General features: G+C 39.8%; 1 protein-coding gene across 1 annotated transcript in view; it reads left to right on the forward strand.

Moving 5' to 3' along the window:
- Positions 1-286: 286 nt before the first annotated feature.
- Positions 287-23887, forward strand: part of egfra (epidermal growth factor receptor a (erythroblastic leukemia viral (v-erb-b) oncogene homolog, avian)) — a 93112-nt gene continuing 69511 nt past the window's right edge. Inside the window, exon 1 of the mRNA XM_036555782.1 lies at positions 287-612. Coding sequence (XP_036411675.1) covers positions 531-612 — 82 coding nt within the window. The 5' untranslated portion in view covers positions 287-530. The remainder of the gene's footprint in view (positions 613-23887) is intronic.

Here is a 23887-nt window from a genome sequence, read left to right on the forward strand (position 1 = left end):
TGGTATCATGAACAGTGGCGAAACTGGGGGGGGGGCAGGGAGGGCAGTCACAGTGGGGCCCATGAGAAGCTGACCTTCTCGTTCACGCCTTAGCCAGAAAATCAAGATTCCTGCAGCACTTAATCACCTGGTTCAGGTGCATGAGGAGCTTCGACAGGGAAGAAAACATGGTCAGGGGTCTCTGGGGGGGGTGGGGGGGCTGGTTTGTATGGAAGGCTGTCCCAGCCTACCTTGTTTTGAAAAGCCATTCTGCTCAAGTCCTCCCTCCTTTCACTGCTGCTGACGTCACGCCTCAGCCCCGGCCACCAGAAGGCTCCTCTCTCTCTCTCTGCTGAGCGCGAAGGAGGAGCTGTCAAAAGTTTCCAAGTTCTTTAAAGTCGAGACGGAGCTCCTTTCCACAAGACGTACGTGACCAACTTAGTCACACAGCGTTCCTACAAACGGAGAAGCCGTGCCATTATGGAGTAACAAACCCCTGTGAGGAGAAACTGAGCGGTCAGAAAAAGAAAGAATAAAGAAAACGGGACGAAATGGCAAACTCAGCTGAGACTGGATTCCTTCTCACCTTCTTGCTCCTCTCCTCAGGCTGGTGTGTGACGCCGGAAAAGAAAGGTATGGAGATACTGAATTAGCTCCTACTGCTGCTTCATGCCACGTTTTGGCTTGTGTTTGACTCCCGTCGTAGCCTAAATACCTGCGTTCAGGGTTTCTGGCTGAACCATAAGGGACAGGGGGACCTGCCGTAGCCGCGCGTGGCTGCCTCTGCTCGGGGATGAGCAGGCGTGTTAGCGCGGTGTGGGAACGGGACGGAAGTTCTGCTGTGGGGATTTCTGAGCGCTCACATTAGGGGTCCAAGCACGCAGTGCTGTTTTGGCTAGGACTGATTGCTTTCTCCTCGTTTTAATCTGCTCCTTTCCCACAGAAAAAAACCCAGTATTGAGTAGGAAAGCTACAGTGCTGACTTTAGTCCATCAGGACGCTGTAATTGTGAATTCAACACGCTTCATTTGAGACCAAGTTAAAGGGATAAGTTACATTTCAACGTTGTAGGTGTTAATTCAACACTGTTGGTGCTCATTTGACATTAAAGAGGAATTCCACAGATTTTTCAAAATGTGTAGACATTTCAGTCATTGAGATGTGAAAGAAAGTCATTCAAACTGGTCTGATGTGAAATTCTTGACTGGAGAAAATGAGCAAGTGGTCATTTTATAGTGGTGGTGATAGGAGCCAGGGGTCACAATGTCTAGCCATTTGATTTGCTACCCAAAACCACCTACACGTGTCTTCTGAGCTTTTATATGTAATGTTAATGATGGTAAAATAGTGGTAAAGCTGAAAAAATAAGTTTTCTTTGGGTACTGATTTTCCTTAAAATGCCCTGTGTGTACCTCTATGTCATGAATATGTTTAAAATAATAATAATAATAATAATAATTTAGGCCGAAACCTTCTCAAAACTATCGTAAAATCAATTACTCAGGCATCAGGCAGCATATTCATAACCATTTCGTATAATAACTTTCGGTGAGGGGGCTTTCAGGCAATGAGCACTTCAGACGTCTGGTTCCTATCACCACCGCTGTGAACGATTCTGACTCTGCAGAGCGTTTCACACCAAACCACTCTGATTTACTTTGCTCACATCTTTACGATTTAATTATGCAGACGTTTTGAAAAACGGTGGAGTTTAAAAGAGCCTTTAAAAGAGTCTTTTTAGCACTTATGGCCATTCAGCACAGTGTAGGCGTTATAAGCGTTCATTTAAGATTGTATATTAATTCAATGCAGATATATATAAAAGGTAAATGAAGCACTGTAGGTGGATTTTTTCAACACTGTAAGTGTTGATTCAGCACTGTAAGAGTTCATTCTAAACTAAGTTACTTCAACACTGGTGTTTGTTTAAGGGTTTAAGGGTTAATTCAATAATGTAGATGCCTTAATTATAAATTGTAAGTTTTAATTAAACTCTATAGGCGTCCATTCAGCATCGAAGCAGTTGTTTTAACACGGTGCAACACAGTAAGTTCTACTTTAGTTCAATGCTGTGAATGATACTTCAACAATGTTAGTTCATTCAGCGCTTAGTGTACTTTCAGCACTTTTCTGTGCTGTTAGTGGAGACACTTTGGAGAGAATTTGTAGGATGTGCTTCAGCTTTTCACCAGGCTGCTCTGGAACTGCCGTTAGTTGAAAGCGGCGCCTGTTAGGTTTATAAAACCAGGTGGTCACCTTCATGGCAGCTGGGCTATATTTTATTTTATCCTTTGATATTCAAACTCAAATTCATTCACTCCCACCTCAGCCCAGGTTTCCATCTCAGGTGCACTGAAGACTTCGCGGTAGGCGTATTTATTATTCATATTTACAGTAAGGGTGCATTGGGATACCAGTAAATGATTCAAAGCATCCAAAATAAACTTGACTTTTGGACACTTCTATACCAGACGGATCACTTTGCCTCGTCTGCCAAAGTAGTGCAAAGCACGCAAAGTCTTGGGCTGTACCATTAATTGGCCTATTTAGCATGCTCATGTAATGCTGTTTACTGCTGAGATTTGTTTATTTAGAGAGTCTTAATAATTCAGTGTGTTAGTCGGGTCAACTAAGGGGTGTCCTGTGTGTAAACAGTGCACTGTGCCAATATTGACAGATGGGATGCACAGAAATCAGTTTATTACAGTCTGCTTCCTCCTTTGGACCGTCGCTCTGATTCAGAATATTAAATTCAGGCCAGGACAGGAATCACCTTCAGTTTTCTTTATTGCAAAGCCACTAAATTGCCCACAGTGATTAAGTGCTCATTTCACAATGCTGTTTTGACATACAGGGCATTCATTCATGTCCAAGACTGGCATTTTCCAAGTTAAGCCACAGTATTTTTTCAGTTAAAGGCAGGGAGTAGCTTTCCTCCATTACTATGATTAAGGCATAATGTGTTAATTATGCTTTAATATCTCTTTGCTGTTGGAAAAAGCGTGGAATCCTGAATTTCTTTGTTGTTTTTCTTTATTTTAATAACAGAATTTAAACATGCCAGCTGTTATTTACATTGTGTTACAATGTCAGGATGAATAGACAACTAGAAATGGTCCAAACTCTACTTGTTCTGCATTTTGGAGGTACAAAGTTTTGTTGCGACACAGACGATGTGAAACCGTACATACTGTACATCCACTCTGCGCTAAAGAGGGAACCTGTTTCAGAGGATTGGGGAGGTTAGATAGTGAAGAAATGATAAACATATGGAGGAGTAAGCTCTGCATTGTATTATCATTGCTCATCCATGCTGTGCTGACTTTAATACATATAATCCAGTTTGAGGCAAATTTGAATAGTTTAGGCATGAATAAAGCTGCAAAATGAGTTTGTTCTAGCAGTGCCATAGAAGAACCACTTTAGGTTCCCCCAAGAACCTTTCAGTGTGTAGTATTTGTATGGTTCTTGTCTGATTCTTGAAATAACCATATATAGAATGGTTCTTGGGGGGAAGCAAACTGAGTTCTTTGGCAGCAAAGCCCTAGAAGAACCACTTTTGGTTCCCCCAAGAACCTTTCAGTGTGTAGTATTTGTATGGTTCTTGTCTGATTCTTGAAATAACCATATATTGAATGGTTCTTGGGGGAGGGAAACTGAGTTCTTTGGCAGCAATGCCCTAGGAGAACCACTTTTGGTTCCCCCAAGAACCTTTCAGTGTGTAGTATTTGTATGGTTCTTGTCTGATTCTTGAAAGAACCATATATTGAATGGTTCTTGGGGGAGGGAAACTGACTTCTTTGGCAGCAATGCCCTAGAAGAACCACTTTTGGTTCCCCCAAGAACCTTTCAGTGTATACTTCTTGTACAGTTCTTGTCTGATTCTTGAAAGAACCATATATTGAATGGTTCTTGGGTGAAGCAAACTGCGTTCTTTGGAAGCAATGCCCTAGAAAAACCACTTTTGGTTCCCCCAAGAACCTTTCAGTGTATACTACTTGTACAATTCTTGTCTGATTCTTGAAAGAACCATATATTGAATGGTTCTTTGGGTGAAGCAAACTGAGTTTTTTGGCAGCAATGCCCTAGAAGAACCACTTTTGGTTCCCCCAAGAACCTTTCAGTATGTGGTTCTTGTGAAAATACTTGTGGGAATGAGATATGAGTGTGAAGAACCTTTTTAAAGCTCAAAGAACATCCACATAATGTAAAGGTTCTATACCAGTTGGATTTTTTCCCCAGAACTGTACATTCAAGACAAGAACCACGGAGAACCACCACCTTCATGGCCAATAGTGCGAGGAAAGAAACAAAGGCATCAAACAATGAGCTTTTTTGAGCAGAGTTCATGCTGTTATTGTCTAATCTTCCCTGCTGAGGCCTTGACAGGCCAAGGAGGAATCAGTGATCCAAAAAAAACTTGCAAACAAAAACTCCAATATATCTGAGATTTTCTCTTATGCATTACATGAACCAACAAAATTCTCAGGCAACCAGGAAGCCTGGACAGCTGCCCACTTTAATAGCCATGCGCTGGTTAGCTGTTTCACTACAGAGCGCTTCTTTTTGCCCCAGCGGGTTCCCGACTGAGACTGAGGTCAGAACTATGTACTACAAGGAAGTGACTGATTTATTTCCCAGAAAGAGACACGGCCTCTCCAAAAGCCAACAGCTATAGCAGCAGTTAAAATAGTGGACAACCACAGTTTATTCTCAAGCGTGTGCAAATATGCTAATACCTCAGAGAGGTTTTGTAACAGAACCCAACAACAACGCTAAATGTGTTCTTTTTTTGGAGAGGACGGCCTACACTCTTGAAACTAAAAGTTGCTAGATGGTTCTCTTTAGGTAAGGTGGTTCTTCTGCGAACGCTTTTCGGCACCTTAACAGTGTAGTGTCCCCAAAGATCTGCACTGGCCCCTTAATTCCTGGCTGAAGGTCAGTAGTGCGATGCAGCTATCAGGCAAAGCCGGAGACTGTTTAGTCTTTTCTTACTGTTACCTTGCTGTGGGTAAATCTCAGCCTGTTTGCTTTGTTTTATCAGTTGCAGAAAACAGCTTCGCCCTCATCACTTAACCCCTTAAACCCTCAGGACCTGCATGAGGGCCCACGCTTCAGTTCCTCGCTCTCATTACTGCATAGCGACCCGAGCGATGATTTTAAGGAGCTGAACATTCCAGTAAGCCAAAATTATCGATGTTCTAATACGGGAATTTTAGGCTGATGTCTGACTCATGTGCACATCTGCTGATATCAGTGTTGTTACCCCTACATAAACATTTATAACATGTAGAAATTGGGGCTAAATCTGCCTGGATTCGCTTTACAGATAAATATATGGTTACAAGTGCAGTAAAATAAATGTAATATGCAAATAATTTAGTGTCGCTTAAATATTGAGCACTTCTAGGGTAAATTAAACATGCAAATATTTATTTGTCACGTGTCCAGTGCTGATCATGTTTTTCCAAGCTGTTATCTGCCAATACCGATATATGATTCTGGCATCATGGTGCAGGCTTCCTGATGTAATTTAAATGTGGTCAAAAATTGAAAAGAGTCTAATAGATTTGTTATAACACACGGAGCTTTATGGACTAATCTGTTTTTAATGAACTGTGAATTGTCAAAATTGTCATTTCTCTTAAACACAAATAAACAGCAGAAACTCAAATGTAGTATAAATATTGTAGGGCTGGGGGCGGAGCTGCTCAGAAATTCTAGCAGTAAGTTAGTTCTTATTTTCATTTTATTATTAAGTGTTGTGTATATTAGGTATTATTTATGTAAAAGAAGTGAGCGTGTAGTGGTAGTCAGCTCAGCGTTTTCTATAAAGTGAACAGCTTTTCTCACATCCGTGGTGTTTGTTTATCGTAATATAAAATAAGCCACTAAGTATCGGTGTTTTGTTGGTGATATCGACTGATATCGACAAATCTGTAGCATTTCAAGATCAGATTATGTTTTTCACAGACTGATATATCGGTTGAGCCCTACCGCATACCACTATATGGCCAAAAGTATGTGGACACTCCTCCTAATTTTTGAGTTCACGTGTCTCACGTAGCCATGCAGTCTCCAAAGACAGACATTTCAAACTCACTACAAAGTTCCATACCTCTGGAAGTAACATCAGCACAAGACCTGTGTGGGAGCAGCTGCACACAAGCATAAGATCACCATGCGCAATGCCAAGTGTCTGATGGAGTTGTGTAAAGCGCGCCAGCATTGGGCCTCTGCAGCAGTGGGAAACGTTTTCTGGAGGGAATGTGTAGTAAAGGTAAAGTTTGGTGGAGGAGGGATAATGGTCTGGGGCTGTTTTTTCAGGGCTTTGGGCCCCTCAGTTCCAGTGAAGGCCGATGTTAATGCTACAGCATATAAAGGCATTTTTGGCAGTTGCATGCTTCCAACTTTGTGGCAGAAGTTTGAGCAAGACCCTTACCAGTTCCAGCCCCTGTGCACAAAGTGAGCTCTATAAAGACATGGTTTGATGTGTTCAGTGTGGAAGAACTCCAGTGGCCTGCACAGAGTCCTGACCTCAACCCCACTGAACACCTTTGGGATGAGTTGGAACGTTGATTGTGAGCCAGGCCTTCTCATCCAACATCAGTGCCTGACCTCACAAATGCTCTTTGGACTGAATGGGCACAAATTCCCACAGACACACTCCAAAATCTTGTGGAAAGCCTTCCCAGAAGAGTGGAGGCAGTTATAGCCACAAAGGGGGGCAACTCCATTTTGATGCCCATGGTTTTGGAATGGGATCTCCAACAAGCTCATATAGGCTTGATGGTCAGGTGTCCACATACTTTTGCTCACATAGTGTAGCGTATGTATTAGTTTGATAGTAGTTACTGAGTAATAAGTATCATGGTTAATAACTGAATAATAAGCTTGCTGTTTAAGGGTTTACTATCTGACATCAGCCCCAAACACTCAAATCCTTGTTGGTTTAGGGTTAAGACGCTATACTGGAAGCTCTCAGGCCTGAGTGTACCTCACTAAGCTTTGCTCTCACTGTGTGTGCAGTGATTCTCCGTTTGTTTAGGTGGGTCGGGCGGATCTGACTGGGACTCGCCGAAACAGTAAGGCTGTGGGAATGCATTTGTCAGCGTGGAAGGCTTGTCTAAAACCGTGCTTTACAACTAGACCCGTAATGGAGTTCATATGAATCGTCTACACACTGACGCTGCTGTTACTAACCACTGCAGAGGGTGATTAACTTCTAGCTTTAAGCCTCTTTGCCCTGACCTTTAGTAGGTGTACATGGGAGTTTCTGAGTGAGTCCACTTTCTTAATTTGCTTAGAATTGTCACAATTCCTGAGAGGGTCTTTGCTTCAAAAGAGATCAATAGAAGTATCTCTTATTATAAGAAGTCATTGTGTGAATGTACCAAGTACTCTTAAAAAAAGATGGTTCTTCAAGGGTTTTGTACAGAACCATGAACAGTCAAAGAACCCTTTGCATGATTAAAGGCTTCCTTGCATCATGAAAGGGTTCTTAAGAATGTGCTGTATCTGTATAGATGGTTCTGTATCTGAAAAGGGTTCTATATAGCACATTCTCCATCAGTCTGAAGAACGCTTTCATGATGCGAAGAACCCTCTAATCATGCAAAGGGTTCTTTAAGTATCCATGGTTCTGTATAGAACCATTTTCTTTACTAAAGAACCCTTGGAGAACAATCTTCTTTAAGAGTGTAGGTTAGCATTAGTGTCCAGCTTAAAGGAGTAGCAAGCATAGCTATATTCCAAGCAATTAGTAGCTATTCATGTTAATTCACTGTCAGCAAAGTCAAAAACCACCTTTTCATCTACTTCATTTACACTAAAAATGGACATTATGTACTTATTATTTAGTCGTGACTAAAGCATTAAACATATTTAACAGAAAATGACACAGAAGCCTCTACAAGCTTTAACAACTTGGTTTCAGTTTTTCAAAGAAACCTGCAGGGATATTTTGTCCACACCTCCGAAGTTCAGTCTTAGAAGTTGGTTGCATTTTCTGCTTGTCATGATTCAAATAGTCCCAGTTGGAAATTTGGTCTATCAGTCCATAACACCTTATTCTGCATCTCAGATGTCCAGTTTCAGTGTTGTAGTAAAAACGTTCTTCTTTTTTTGTCTACTTACCTGCAACAGCTGCCCACGTGACTTTGATCGTGAATATGAGCCAGTTGTCTGGCATTGCTCTGCAAGACAAGAACCACTAGCACCACCTTTGAATGGAGGGATATTTAACCCTTGAAATCCCAGTCTTATTATAGTACTATGCAAAAGTCAGAGACCACCCTTTATTTAACTTCCAGTACAAGGTACTCGCTTTTCAGCATCTGGGAAAAACAGAGCAGATGTTGTGGATGTTTTTTCCAGACAATTCCATAGAAATCTCAACACCTTGAGTTAATATGAAAATTTCAGCCTTTTTTTTTGCCTTTATTACAGATTTTATTCTTTTCAGGAAACTTGCTTTCAGTTTTTCAAAGAAATTTGCAGTGAGGGCCTCTTTACAGCTACACATCCTTTCAGACCCATAGCGCTGAGTTGTCTTCTCACAGTGGAAGGATGGACAGAAACACCTGTGGATGTTTTCAGCGGCTTGATTTTCTCCTCTCTCTCAGAGATGAAAGCTTTAAGTGCTGTTTATCCGATGGGGGCAGTTTTGGTGTCTACCCGGTCTTCCAGGTAGTTGATAGGAGTCCCGTTTTCTCTGTAGCTTTTAATCATTTTTCGAACTCCAGTTTTGTAAAACTTGTGTTTTTTCACTTATTTTAATTTGACTTTCCCCTTCATTATGCAAATGGATTGTCTTATATCTATCTTTTGCACAGTGCTGGAGGATAACTATGTCATACAGTGTCAGAAGCCACATGAGCAATTCTATTTGAGATTACTGATCTCGACACGGTTTGAGAAAAGAGGAATGAGGCCTGCAGTTAGCACAGTGCTAATTAGAGGCCTGCTTCTATTACTTGTTAGCTTTATTAATCTTGTATCTCCAGTGCAAAACTAAACCCAAAACCTAAAACCCTGTAAATTATTCTTCGAACTGTGACTTTAACCAAAAGCACTTGCCTGCCTTGACCAGCTTCTACCGCAGACCGGTGTGTTCACCCAATCATAACAAATCCGTAGTGTTTGTGAGCTTAAAGACAGATCTCCCAAATATTTCAGGACGGCTAAACAAAACAGAGAGGGTGCGCTAGACGCTTGCTTATAAAGCGGTGAGCCGGCCCCGCGCGAGGCCTGTGTGAGGGAGTTTCAGAATACAGGATGTTCCAGTGAAACCTTAAGTTTTGCGTAGGCTTTTACTGAACTCACATTTACGTGTATGCAGTTGTTATTACTGCTCCACTTCCTGAGTGTCTCGGTATGGACCGTGACCAGTGCTTCGTAAGATTCTGAGCGGCGCAGTTGTTGATGAGCTTTCCTTCTTTGTTTTTCTGTTTTCCGTTTTTTGTTTTTTTTTCAGAGCCTAAGGCAGATGTTTCTGTTACGCATGACTTCTTCATCAAGCTCATCAAAAACACTCCGACACTCTTGCCAACACTAACATATTGTGCATATTAAAATTTGCCTACCTGCAAAACATGGTCAAGGCTTCTAATTTGTCAAAACATGAGTTTCTGGACTTGTCAGCAGTTACTGCTGAGATAATAGGCTGGTTTTCTGGAACTGTGGTTTTAGACTAAACAGGGCTTTCATTGGAGATTCCCTGCTGGAAACATAATTTGGAGCAATTTAGACCAACACCAAGCTGATATGGAGGAGTGATGCCATAGAGGAACACTTTCGGTTCACTAAAGAACCTCTAGGTGTTTTTTAAAGGAGAATTCTTCTGACTTTTTTTCAAGTATGATACATAATTTAATCACTGAGATGCAAACAGTAATTTAACATGGTTTGCTGAGATTTCTTTACAGTGGGGGTGATAGGAACCAGGGGTCACAATGTCTACAACACACATATAGCCATTTTATTTACTATCCGAATATAGTATATACTATTTTCTTTGGGTACTGTTTTGTCTGAATGCATGCAGAAATATCTAAAAATCCTGGGAAAGTCTTTCGTAAATGAGATGTAAATGTTCTGTATGAACTGAAGTCTTTTCCTTTATATATCTAAAGCCAAGATCCATTTAAGAACCTTCACTTTTAAGACAGTATATGACGCAGGATTGGAAATCTAAACTTGGTTCTGATTTCAGCCTGTCTGAGAAGATCATTTTTGATGCCTCATTTTGCTCAAACAAGCCTTTCAGACATTTCCTCTTAACAATTTATGTGCCATTTAGTTGAAGATCAGTGGACGTTAATGAGGTTTTACTCCATCGAGGTTGCATATCCAGTTTTTGATTGAAAAGCCATCAGTGGTCCTGTTTCCTACAGTAATGGTGGAAGGATCGTTCGTCCTGCCATCGTCCCCCTCAAGGGGTTTGAATTCGTTTAGTCAGTAATGTTGTACATGGGGAACACATCAGCCTTTTACTGTGCTCTGATTGAGCAGAAGTTTGGATTCGATGACGCTCTTTTTTTTTTGCCCATTACTTTCTTCCGCAGGAAACGTAATCGGAACGTTTTCAGAATGGAAGAACATTGTCAATTCCAAGAACCTTTATGCATGTATTTAACTGTAATGCATTAAGTTTGTCATTTCATGTATTGAAGAACGTTGCAGGAACATCCCCAAGTGTCTATTCCAATTAGGACTTTACAGAAATGTGCAAAAGGAAGAGACCACCCTTTGTTTTTTTAATTTCCGGTCAAAGTGGCCTTTAAGTACAAGTTATTAATTTTTCAGCATCAGAAAAAAAGCAGAAAACATTTAACACAAAATTAACATCTGTTTTTTTAGTATTTCACTTCTTACATTCATTACAGATCCATTCTTTTTAAGAGACGTGGGCCCAATCCCATTTCTTACTTTTACCTCTAGACCCTTGTTTTCGAGGGTCACCTTGCCCCTTGGAACTGAGTTACAAAGGGTTGTGGTTGAAATGTCCCCTATGAAATGGGACCCTCAAATAAAAGGGACATTACTTTATTAACAGGCTACTAGCGCTGCTCTGTAGGCGACCCTGCCAGTCTGCAGTGACAGCAGAGGAGGGTAAAGTTCAGCAACCTCACTGCTGGACTTTAGTTACATTCAACAAATCAAATACCTTTAAAGAGACAACTATTTAGTATCGTCCACCACTAATTCTTCTGCGATATGAAACTGAAGCTGAAGCTGAAATTTCCCATTCCACCTTAAATGGTGAAGCAGTTACATTCTGGCGTTCCACCATTTAAGGTGAACGGGAAATTTAGCTAGCTAGCTTCTGAGACATCAGAATACTGCTAGTGATTTTTTTATGCTTGTTATGAAGAAAAGAACCATAATACACTAAAACAACATTAAACTAAGATAATATAACACTGTTTGGAGTGTGACTCTGAAAAACCTCCGTTTGGAGGGCCATGTAGCCCTAACACTTCATCCAACCCCTCTATCTCAACAAAAATCGGGACACCCCACCCCCTAGGTGTGAACATGCAAAACTGAGGGGTAGGGCTAAGTGGTAGGGGGCAAGGGGTGAAATGGGATTGGGCCTTGCTTTCAGTTTTTCAAAGAACTCTACAGTGTTATTTTTCCACAGTCTTAGAAGTTGGTTGCATTTTCTGCTTCTCACGACCAAGTAACCCCAAACACCTTCAGCGATGTTGAGCTCTGGACTCTGTAGTTCTAAGAACACCAGCAACGTCTTTGCTTGATTTGCAAATTTTCTTCTTTCTTGTCTGTCTAATCTTCAGAAATATCTTCTGAAAGATGAATAACTTGTACTTGATGGCTGTTTTGAATGGAAAGTAAACCAATAAAGGGTGGTGTTTGACTTTTGCGCAGTCCTGGCTGTATAACTGTGGGCTTTAGCTTTGTCTTTCTTGTCTGGTTAATCTCTCAACAGCGGTTGGTGCTACTTCTCTGTCATCTTGTCAGTTTACCACAGCTTTGCCGTAGGTGTTGTGTGTCTTCATGAGCTAAACTATAACTTTTGACAAGGTTATCTCAGACGGAATTTTCGATCACATTTCATTTCATCATCCTCAAGTCTCAAGTCTACATTTTGTACATGTTTAACATATTATTTTTGTATTACTGAGTTAAACATTGACCATTTCTTGCACTGTAGTTGCAATGCTTCAGGATTGTCTGTCCCTCCTCTAAAGGGTCAGCTGCATGCAGCTTGACTTGAACGCTTCTACTTAAATGACGCTTTCAAATGTTATGTTTATAGAATCAGTCCACAAGCTTGAGCATCCTGCCATTGAGTAAACAACGGTCACCAGCCACACGTGTGCCACGTGGTGTCAGTTTTGGCAATAATTCCGTCTGTTATTGGCCTAAAGCAAACAACTCTAATGCAGTGGTTTATCTAGAAAGGTGGAGAACCTTGAAGCAAGTACCTCCAATTCCACATCTTTTTAAATGAACTTTTAAATCATTTATTATGCTCAAAAAGCACACATGGAAAAAGTAAAACTCCTCTTGGCAATCACTTGATACATGTTTCATCATACACAGTATTTAATATTAAAATATTAAACAGATTATATTCTTCCAAGAGGGATTTGAGGGGCTAACCATACACCAATTAAAAACACAAAAACTCCAAAGTTTACGTTAGATATAGGTATACTGGCTTACAGTTGGTCATTAGGGGTGGGCAATAGAATGATGTGCTATTGTTATTGTGATACATTTAATCACAATACACTTTTCCAAGTACATCATGGGTAACATCAGTACTTTTAGAACACTAAGCCGCTGCACTATTTTTCAATATTTCATGATATATCAAAGAAAATTACTTTTTCTAAAGATTGAACACACAAAAAAGAATGAACACACTGGTTTGTATTCAATGTTCCAATTGTTTTGCAATTAAATATGTTTTAGGCTTTAACCTTATCATGAAACTACTATAAAACAATGTGTCAGGCAACACAAAACATATTCATCATCATTTAGTGTAACAGCTTTCTTTGAGGGAGCTTTCAGAGGTATTAAATGCTTCAAATGACTTAATAATGGAGACGTTTGAAAAAATCATTATAATCCTCCTTAAGTACAGACAATATCCACGATACGCTCTGAAAACTATTGGAATATAAAAGCATTGTGTTACTAACTCACTCATGTTATACAGCCTAAAGATTCTCCACAAGGGGGCGCACAAGTAGCTTTTAGCACTTTGCATCACTGAGTGCGTTTACATGCACTTAATAATCCGATAACTGCAGAAAATCAGATTTTGTCGGCAATCCCATCAACGCATTTACATGCACTTGAATAGTCAGATAATGGGATTTCTGCTCTGCAACCGGCCAATAAATTCACAGAAGAATACGTGACATAAACATAATGTAAAACTCAAACTTCATGCAGCAGTGTTTTTTAAAAACATCACTTTACCTGAAAATATGAACATATATCATCTAGAAGATGACAAATATTTAAATCCTTCATTTCGTCAAGCATGTAGTTGGTTTCAGCATCACTCCAAAAGTGTTGAGTTGCCGTCTTGCGGGTGCGGTGTTAAACGCTCCTCGCTTATTTCTGGTACCGCAGCCTGTTTTCGCACATGCGCGGTCTGAGAAATCCGAAAGAAATCCGAGGGTGAGAAACCCGATTACTGAGCTAAAATCCAGCTCACTTTTTCAGATTTCTTAATCTGATTTCTAGACCTTATTCCAATCCAAGAAGTCGGAGTATGCTGTTTACATGACCATTTGAACAATCAAATAACTGCAGAATTCTGATCATGACCAGATTATTAAGTGCATGTAAACACAGCCAATGACACTGTGCCCTTGATTAAATGTGATGCTTCGTGTCTGATATAGTGTGTCCGTATATTGTGTCAGATATATTGTGTATCGTGAAAATTGATTTAAGTTTCTTGGTCATATCGCGCACCCTTAATGCTGTCTGTGATTTAAGTCAGGATAACATCTAAATCTTGTGAAACTGCTCCTCTATCTCTTTGCCTGTATCTCCCACTCTCTCCCATAAAACTCCCACACTATTTGCATGGGTTTTGCATAGCCTTGCTATTCATTTTCCAGGCCCTGGTCTGTGATTTCTCTCAGCATTTGAGATCTCTGCCCTTCATCACTTTCCTTATCCTACCTGTATGGCTTCTCCTCTAACCTCCTCCTCCTCCTCCTCCTCCACCACCGCTAGCTTTTTTTCCAGCATTTCATCAAACGCTCTTTCACATTCTGTTACCGGAGCCCTCTCATGGGCCTGCCGAGCGTTCTCGGAGGTACAATTGTTAAAAATGCTCAGTTAGCAAGGAGGCCTCTGAATGTTGGTTTCTGATGGTTCCCCCTGATGCTTGGCTTTCCCAGAACCACATCTGCAGAACAGCTTGGCGCTGCTGCCTCTGCTGCTAAAATCAAGTGAATTGCTTGGGAAAAAAAACAGCCTGACCTCCTGCTTGGCTGAACTGTTGAGCAGTTACCTAGACCTGGCATAACCTCCTCTAGCGGTGATTCTGAGTGGTTTCTTATTTGACGGAGAACAATGGGTAGAGGGCTGCTAACAGCGTGGCTTGATGGCCGAAGTGTCATGTTCCATGATGTTTTTACCATTTGCGGTCACAAAGCGCCTCTGACACTTTCACCGCTCTGCTGATTGCAGTGACATTGAGTGGGTCTGAAATGGCCAAAAGCCATTTAGAGCTGGACGCTATTATTCCCTTCAGTAATATAGCTGCCATCTCTTTCAGACTGTGTGCAGTTCTGTTTCATTTCTTTTTGTTGGCTGGGCATTGGATGAGCTCTTTTTTCTATTTAAAGCTATAGTTAGGCGTAAAAAAGGTCAAATTTACACAATTTCCCCTTAAACCATGTCAGCCAAGATGGGTTTAGTGTCTGAAGTTGCTGCCTAAGCTTTGCCCTGGAGCTCTGAGGCTAATGTGGCTAACAGGTAAGTAAAACCTATACAAAAACATTCATAATTTTATAGAAAACAGTGTCAAACAGTGACAGAAACCACAAAAGCACATCTATTTGAGATTACTGAACAATGCAACACATTTTGAGATGAGTGTTTGATGATTCAGGCATGCGGTTAGCACAATGCTAATTCTTGAGGTATATATTCCAATGTCGTTAGCTACATTAGCCTTATAGCTCCAATGTAAAGCTAAAAAGCTAACATTACTGATTGACTACAGTTACAGTAAAGAGGAAAACTGGAAATTTGCTTTGTGAACTATTCCTTCAAGACATGTACGCTTGTCCAGTCTTCAGTCTTCCTTGTAAAAGACCATGACATGTTTCTGAATCTATCTCTTTCTCATCCTCTGAGACATGTCAAGCGACCCAGCGGAAGACGCTGTTGTTTGGAAAGCTGCGAATGTCCCCTAAAACCTAAAATAGTGCACGGTAGCGGTGAGCGTCATGAGCTTTATTGCGTTTCCATGATCAAATGGGCCACTGTGGTGGAAAGAGACCTTGGAATTCAGACTGGAAAAAAACACTTTCCCATTAGTTTTACATCTCATTAGGTGCGGGTTCATATGAGCAGCTCTGAACAGCTCCCGTTTAACAGCGTCCCTCCTCATTGTTTGTTAACAAGTTATAAAGCCGCACTGCATGTGTTTCTTGTTCTCAAGCTTCAATTCACTGCATATGGTGTCCAAGGGGTGTACGATATGATGATATCTTGTGGTTATCATGACACATTATGTCACTATATGCCTTTCTGAGTACGTCATGGGTTCTAGATCGCTGAGCAACTGCATGTAGGGGTGGTCAATATGGCAAAAAATGTAAAATCCCAATACTTCAAGGGATTTTTTATGATACTCAATGTGTATCACAGTATTTGGTTTATGAGTTTTAGGTTTGATAATTTGGAACGGACGAAAGAACCAATAGTGCCACATTAATAAATACTATCAAAAACTATTAATACAATCAGCCTTTAAACAACAACTAGTGCATATCAACTATATAAACTGCACTGTAATGTGACTTCAGCCCTTTCAATCATACATTCCCATATGGAAGAAAAATACATGTACCTGTGCCATTTTTAAATATATTGAAAAAATATATGTAGATGAAATATGTGTAATAGTGTCAATTTTTCATATTTACATATATGCCAAAAATATATGGAAATATAATTTGAACCTGACACATTTTGAAAAATATATGGAAATATATTTCTTTTGCAAATGGTCTTATTTGAAAAAAAAAATCCAAACTTTTTAAAATATAATTGATATAGATATATAGAATTAATACTCATGAGAATATAGAAATGTTGAATTTTATTTTTTTTTAAATATCGCTTTAACTAAAAAGTGATTAAACTGGCCATATATGTGGACCATTTATTAAAGGGTTAAACATTGCATTTTTTCCCATTCTAACTTCTTTGCAAACCTAATTATGGGGAAAAACAAAACAATGTTATACACATAGTGTATCACAAAGTATTGTGATGCTATATTCTAGCCATACAGCCTACCCTTATCCTCCTATGAGGCTTTATTCTTATTCCTGATGTATTATCAGATTGTTGTTTACAGTAGCTCTGAGCTCTAATATGGAAGAGAGAAATAATTTGTGACATGATTTCAACACAGCAAGAGCACATTGCAAATAGAGTTGGCTCCGTGTATCGCTGCAAACAGTTCGCCAAATATTTGACTCTAGCAATCGAGCAAACAACACCAGTTGTTCTTGTGTGTTATAAGGCAGCACAGGACGAGATCATCAGGCAGCGAGTGACTCATATTTGGCGATATTCAATCGACAGATGTTGGGAGATGGTGAAAATGCGCAATATTGCCTCTTGGATTTAGCGCTGTGTGCCAGTCACACAGCCTGTTAACTCACAGAAGTGGCAATTATAGCCAGCGAACACAAAAACATGCTGTAATTCAGCGTGAATTATTTCTCACTCATAGCTCATTGAAACAGGTGGAGAAATTCTGTGGGATATGCAGATTCCAAGCTTTCAATCCATACCACATTTGTGTTTGTATGTAAAATAATTGTATTATGTTTTCAATTTGATGGAAAGTTATTGTTGAGTAGTCATCATTTACATTTTTGCCATGTTTCTATGATCTGTTGACACTGAAACAAAGCAGAAAACAGCCAGAAGCTGTGAAAACAGAATGTAAACGTTATTCCAAGTCTAACTTGATGTGTAATTAACCATGTGATTGTATTTGCATTTAAACAGTATTTTTAAATGACCTGGGCTGTCCCTACCCCCCTCATCCAAAGAAAGAACAACATATTTTTTAGAATATATGACCTTAAATTCTTACTTTTCTTTTAAACATACATATTGAAGTATTTTAGTAACAAATTGTAAAATACAACTCAAATTTGAAACATGCCTACCTTCTTTATTTGTGTATTGTTGTGCCTGTTTGCCCTTGGTCCACCACATATATTCCACTTTGGTCCCCCAAGAGAGCAAGTTTGGGCACCCCTGCCCTAGACTTGTAAGGCTTGTTTCACAGACCTGTTGGAAATAGCTGGAGTTGAATTTGAAAGTACAATTTCCAAGGAAACTGACATTTCTGTAGTATATTTAGCAATTGCTGGAGAAAGAAAAAGCATTGAGAGGCAGGATGACAGTTCTAGGCCAGCAGGCCCTGACAGAAAATCACACACACACTCATTCTCACTCATACACACGCACTCGCACACACGTTTGAACCTGTAACCTATTCATCACTGACAGAGCTCCGTTTCAGTGCCTGAAAAAAAAAACTGTTCTTTTGTCACAGTGTCCTAGAACACAGAGGTGGTGCTACACAAATACATCTTTTTTCACACAAAAGGTGTCGAGTTGAGAGAGAGAGAGAGAGAGAGAGAGAGAGAGAGTGTGTGTGTGTGTTTGTTTTCTTACATTTTCAGATCAAAAATGTCTTGATTTTGCAGAAAAACCGGCCTAACCCACAATTTCCAGTGGTAAACCACAACTCGAAGGTGAAGTAGTTTTTACATTTTCTGAATTGTAGGTTAAGCTTTGGTTTAGGATTAGGTGTAGAGTGTTATTAGTGTAATAAGAGTGTAATAAGAGTCTTATTACATGTAGGTACTTACATCTAATACATATGGGACATATGTATAACTTTACAGGAGAGGGCAAAAACATTCTTTTAATGCAAGTTGATAAAAAGAGAATTTATTCCAATTAATTTTGGAGCATTTCTATTAGTCCAGTGGTCAAATTTTCACACAATGTGAAGTTTCGCAGTAAAGTTTGCACAATGCTCCCAAGTTCACATGATATAGAAGAAATCAGATTCAGCAAAATGGAGATGCATGGTTTTTTGGACAGCGATGATAAACATTACATACGGGACATTATTATGCGTGAACTACGTGTTGCTGTTGTCACTATCGGAACAAAACCATTTCCATTTTTGACCTATTTTATTCTTATTTACAGAATTTGAAAATGCCAAGTGCCCTTTACATTCATGACTTTACAAATAGAAATGCTCCAAAATTATATATATATATATGAACAAAAGATATATATATAAGTGGATGGACACGTACCAAACCACTGTGAGGCTGTGTGTTTGGTTTGGTACATGTCTATCTGCTTCTGACTCACTGAACAGCTCTGCTTAGCAACGCTAATATTTCTTATTCATCTCTCTCCAACCGTGTCTCCCGAAAAAAGCCCATATTTGGCCACCAGTTCTAACTCCTGCTCATAGATGTTCATGAGAACTGGAGTAAAACTCGTTTATGGAGTAAGGTAATCCTGCCCAGTTCTGGTGAAGGACACAGAGTTGAATATCCTGCTGTGTCTTTCGGCCAGGCTGGATTTCAGCATGTTAAATAAGCAGAGTCAGGTTTCCCTAACAATATAAAGCTTAACAGACAGCGCTCTCCCCACGCTCACTTCTATAGAAACTCAAGTGAAATGTTTTGTTGTTTGGTATAAAATGCCAGTGTGTCAGGTCCATTGTAAAGGGGCCTTTCATAATGGTGAAATGGTGTGTTTAGCATATTGTGTTGAAAGTTAGGTTTCCTTTAAATAGTGCAAGGAGTTACATCAGGAAACAGAGGCCTGTGGTTAGACCTGCACGATATGGACGAAGGCCCGTATTTTGATTATGTTGCTACATGTTGTGAATCTCTATCTGCCACATCAGTAGCATATGGTTGCTTACTATAGAGAGTAGATTTCCTGTAGCTTGGAAAAGAGCAGAAAAACAGGACGCTTATAATAGAAGCTAATGGGCAGATGCTGAAGCATTGATATTATCCTCACTTATTGGTAGATGCTACAGATGGAGAGGTTGAAAATGCTGGAGTATTTCTTTAATAGTCCTCTGTGTGACGTGTTTGAAAAGGTGAAAAGGGGACAGGTGTATTCAGGTGCCCACAGGTGCTGGAAGGAAGGCTGGAAGGTGCACCATTTAAGGTGTAGCATCAAATTTTCATCTTGGACCTGACAAACAAGAACGAAACAGCAGTTTTAATCACTGTTTATCATTTCAATCACCTTTAAAATCATCTGTAATATATCTGATTTTGACACATTTGTAGGCTGATTTCATTGTTTTTTAAAAGGTTTGATGTAATTTCTGTTTGGATGAAAACAGAAAGTACTTTTGAACATTTTTGGCTGAAAATATTCGGTGGCCAAAGTCTCATTGCGTAACTAGTCAGTATTCTCAAGCACAATGAAACAAAATTGTGATTTGTTGGAGGGCTCATTTGCATATTGCCGCCTTTTACTAAATCAGTATTGCAAAAACCAGTTTAGCGATACCGATTAGCAAACGATATACTGTACAGCCTTACTGCTACCATAGCAACCGTGATTTAAAAGCAGTTTAAAACATCATGGCTTTTCTTTCCCAACGTTGTGTTACAGTTTAGAAGATCTACACTGTTATCTTCCTGCATAGTATGTCAGGGTTTCTCGACCACTGGGCCATGGCCCACAAGTGGGCCTTGAAACATCCTCTGATGGTCCTCAGGCCAGTACTGAGGGGGTGCCAGTGGTCCATAGTGGGCCTGTGATGGCATTTTGTCATAAAAATAAGAAAGAATTGACTTAACAATAAAAAAGAACTACGAAATGTTTCCAAATGATGAACAACATTAATACGAGGCCGGCGAAAACGGAGCACAAAAGACAGTTTTTTTGCCCCTTGACTCTAAAATCAAAATATTCTCCCCCGATGCTTCAGCTGTCCACCTGCAACTCTATGAAAAGAAATTGTGTTGTAGAAACTTTCCACTTAACTCCACTACCATTCTGTTGATATTTTAAGTTCACTGATGCCCATTGCGTGAGTGGACACACTGTGCTGAAAAAAATCCCAAAAATGAAGTTTTTTAAGTAGAAAAGCTGTGCTTTGTTTTCTTGTGGGCCTTCATGCTTGCAAGTGACAACCGAGTGGGCCTTGAGGTGGTAAAGGTTGAGAACCTCTGTATTATGTGGCAGAGCTCTAAGAGAACATGTCAAACACATGTTGAAACAGAAAAATGAATCTGTTTTTATCACTGTCTTGACCCATATATACTCGTCTTTTTTTAACACCTGGCTTTCCCACCTTCTATGAGATGAGCGTTGATAAGAATCTGGGATTTTCTTACCGTTGGGTTTGGTTTTCCCAGCCCGAGGCATTTAGCTGCTAAGACGTGTGAGAACTTGCTGAAGCTATTTTCTGCACTCTTTTGTACCTGTCACCACACAGGAACAAAATCTAAGTACAGTATTTGTCGATCTGCTCGGCTCTCTGTTTTGTGTCAGACCAAAGCGAGGCCGTAAGCCTTTGCGTGATTCGTCTTTGAAAGTCAGGTTCCGAGAAAAGCCACTGTGGTTTTTGCATGAGTGCTTAACTGATAATGATTGCTTGAGAAAAGGCAAGTATTAATGCAGTGAAAAGTAGCGCCATGCTTCATGAGGGAACATGTTACCTTCGTTATATATGAACAAGTGTGCTGTGTGGAATTAAAGCTCAGATAGTTGTTGTTTTTAACAATGTCTGGAGCCTCGAAAGATATCGTTGGACGAAAGCCTGCTATGGCAGACAGGGAGCCGTGTTTTGTCTATAAATGAACCTCAACGCAGCTAAGAGGAGACCGTTTGTCTCCACGTCAAGGTCTTACTGTGCAAACCTGATGTATTTGGTGATAGTAGGTACAATAGTAGCTTGGGCTTAAGGTAAAAAGTCCACGCTAATGCTAGCAAACCGCTAGACAGTTCTGCTAGTTATGAACAGAAAAAGTACACCAGCTAAATAGTAGTGCTACATTTAAAAAAACTGAAAAACTATGAGTAGAATGACTTTTATAATTCAGCATTTGTAAAAATTCATCACTTAAGAAAGAACAGAAGGAAAAAAACAAAATTGGTAAAAAAAAAAAAATACAAGAATAAAGTGAGAAAACAGGATAATGTGAAGTCCAATTAGCCACTTGTTACTATGCAGTTTCTATACACTGACTGTTGTTATTTCCAGGCTCACTATAATCAGTCTGAATTAAGGATATGCATTTTGTATACTTTTGATATTCAAGCATCCATAAGCGTTAATAAACGGCTATTTCGTCAACCGCATGGATAGGAAAAAGAAAAGTCTTAGGCCTAAATCAGCATCAGGCAGTAGGCTTATTTTTTAGGTAAAAGAACTGGTTTTAGGACGCTAAAAAATCAAAAACTCAAAGATTTTGCAACATGCGAAGGAATACATGCTGTATGAAATTAGCTTTTTTTGGTCAGGCTGGCCTTTCAGATGAGCTAACAAGCTAGCACTACAGCTAACTGGTACAACTTTGATGCTGATGAGGGCTTGTCGACTTCTACACGAGGTCTTTTCTCCTCTGTGGGTGACAGGCCAACATGTTAGTTTGTAAGAGAAATACATTTGCACTGTTTCTGGACCTAGCTAACATTAGGTACAGTAGTTAGCCAAGTTAGCGAAAAAGCCACGCCAGAGCTGGAAATCCTATCTTTGTCTTCTCAGTCGTGATAAGCACTCGTGATTCATAGTAGTAAAGTGTAACATAATATACATAAATTTGAGCAAAACTGTCCCTGTTACACCCGTTAAAACATAAAATTGCTGTTTTATTTCGTTATTAGACTGCAGTTTCTCTGTCTTCTCATGATAAAATAACAAATTTTCGGCACTCGAAAGCTGCACCTCAAACGGTTCAGTGAGTACTCGAGTACTCGTGCACATCCCTAGTCTAAATCTGACTTTTTATGATGCAAGTTGTTCAGTGTTCTAGAAGTATGAATACTACTTAGAACATACTCAGAAAAGTGTATCTTGATGTAATTTGTCACGATCACTTATCAAAAACTGGAAGTTTGAATATTACTGTTTTTTGCGCCACGGTACCGGAATCACATCAGTACCTGCAGACAGTTGCTTATCAGACAGATGTTTAGATTTGACTGATATGTCAAACTGAGGTTTGATGAAGTTTTGTTGCACTAGATGTACGATTAGAATTACAATTTAGCCTTAATTTCTAAATAATATAAATGTTTATGTACTGGCATCTGACCACAGCTCCCATATGGGTACATCCCTATTTTTTTGTAACATAAAGGCCCCTCAGGACTGAACAGTTCTAGTTCATTTTCCTAGTTTGGATCCTTGGAGAACTAAATCTGCAGTAAATTTAGTTCAGTTTGTGTTGGAGTTAGCAAAGGGAACTTTTACCCCAAATTCAAGTCATTTGTATGTGTAGCGCTTGGGCAGAGGATAGAGAAAAGAGAGTGAGCTAGCCAAGTCTTTCAGCTTCACCCCTCTAAAGGCCAGGACCAAGTCTGAGTTTACACTCGTGTCTCCACGGAAACAGCTACCTGTCAGACAAAAGAGTCTTTATTCAGAGATTTGGAGTCTTTGAAGCAGGATTACCTTCCAGCGCTAGCAGCATAGCACCGTGTTTGCATATGACTTTGCCAAAACTGTTTCCCGTCTTTAATCCTAACTCTGTGGTAAAAATCCATTTTTCATAGACTGTGCAGTATTAAAATAGAAAGTATAAGACAAAGACACCTTGCAAATCTACCTGGTTAGTGTTAGAGTTAGAGTTGGCACATGTTTTAGCTGTGTGCTTAGCTTTTTCACGGCAGGAAGTTGAATCACTCCACTCTGTTCTCTTCGTCTCAAAGACAAACACAGCGCTAATATGGTTATTAGAGCAGATTTCCTCCTCCGTAATGAAGAGATTTGTGTCATTTCATTTGTCATGGATACTTAATTGAGGTAATATTGTTAGATGTACCCCCAGCAGTAGCTCTCTGATGGTTCTGACTGCAGATACAAGAGCTTTAGCAAGCAGTTCACCATCGGCTTCGCAAGAGTTGACCTTTGTTGCCCTTATACTGCTTTAAAAAGAACCAGGAAGCTACAAATAATACAGCATGATGCCATTCTGCCATTGGCGCTGGGTTTTTAGCTTTGTTTGGAGAGTTCGGATGTAACTGAAACTACAGGTGACAGAAACACAAAGGCCGTTTCTGGCCTGGACTCGACTGCTGTGGTCTTTTGTGAGGTACTGACTAGGCAAGTTAACAAATGAATGCTGGCAGGAGGCCAAGAAAAAGAGTCTGTTCTCATTTCTGAAATGTATCGGGAATAAGACAGGCCTGTGTTTTCCATCATGGAGAATCAGTATGGTCTTTTCAAACTGATTGTGGTAAATTAGTCAGTTAAAAAAAAAAAAGATGTGCTCTTAAAGTCTGATACTTGTATGTTTATCTCATCACCCTCATGTGAAAGCACAAATAAAGCTGAAAAGTTATACTGTTCAAGACAGTTTAAACGCATTTGAATATACTTGTTTACCTGAATATAAAAAGAAATGCTTGGGGTGCTACTAACTCCTGGAAC

This window comes from Colossoma macropomum, unplaced genomic scaffold (assembly GCF_904425465.1).
Source record: "Colossoma macropomum unplaced genomic scaffold, Colossoma_macropomum, whole genome shotgun sequence".
NCBI classification, from domain to species: Eukaryota; Metazoa; Chordata; class Actinopteri; order Characiformes; family Serrasalmidae; genus Colossoma; species Colossoma macropomum.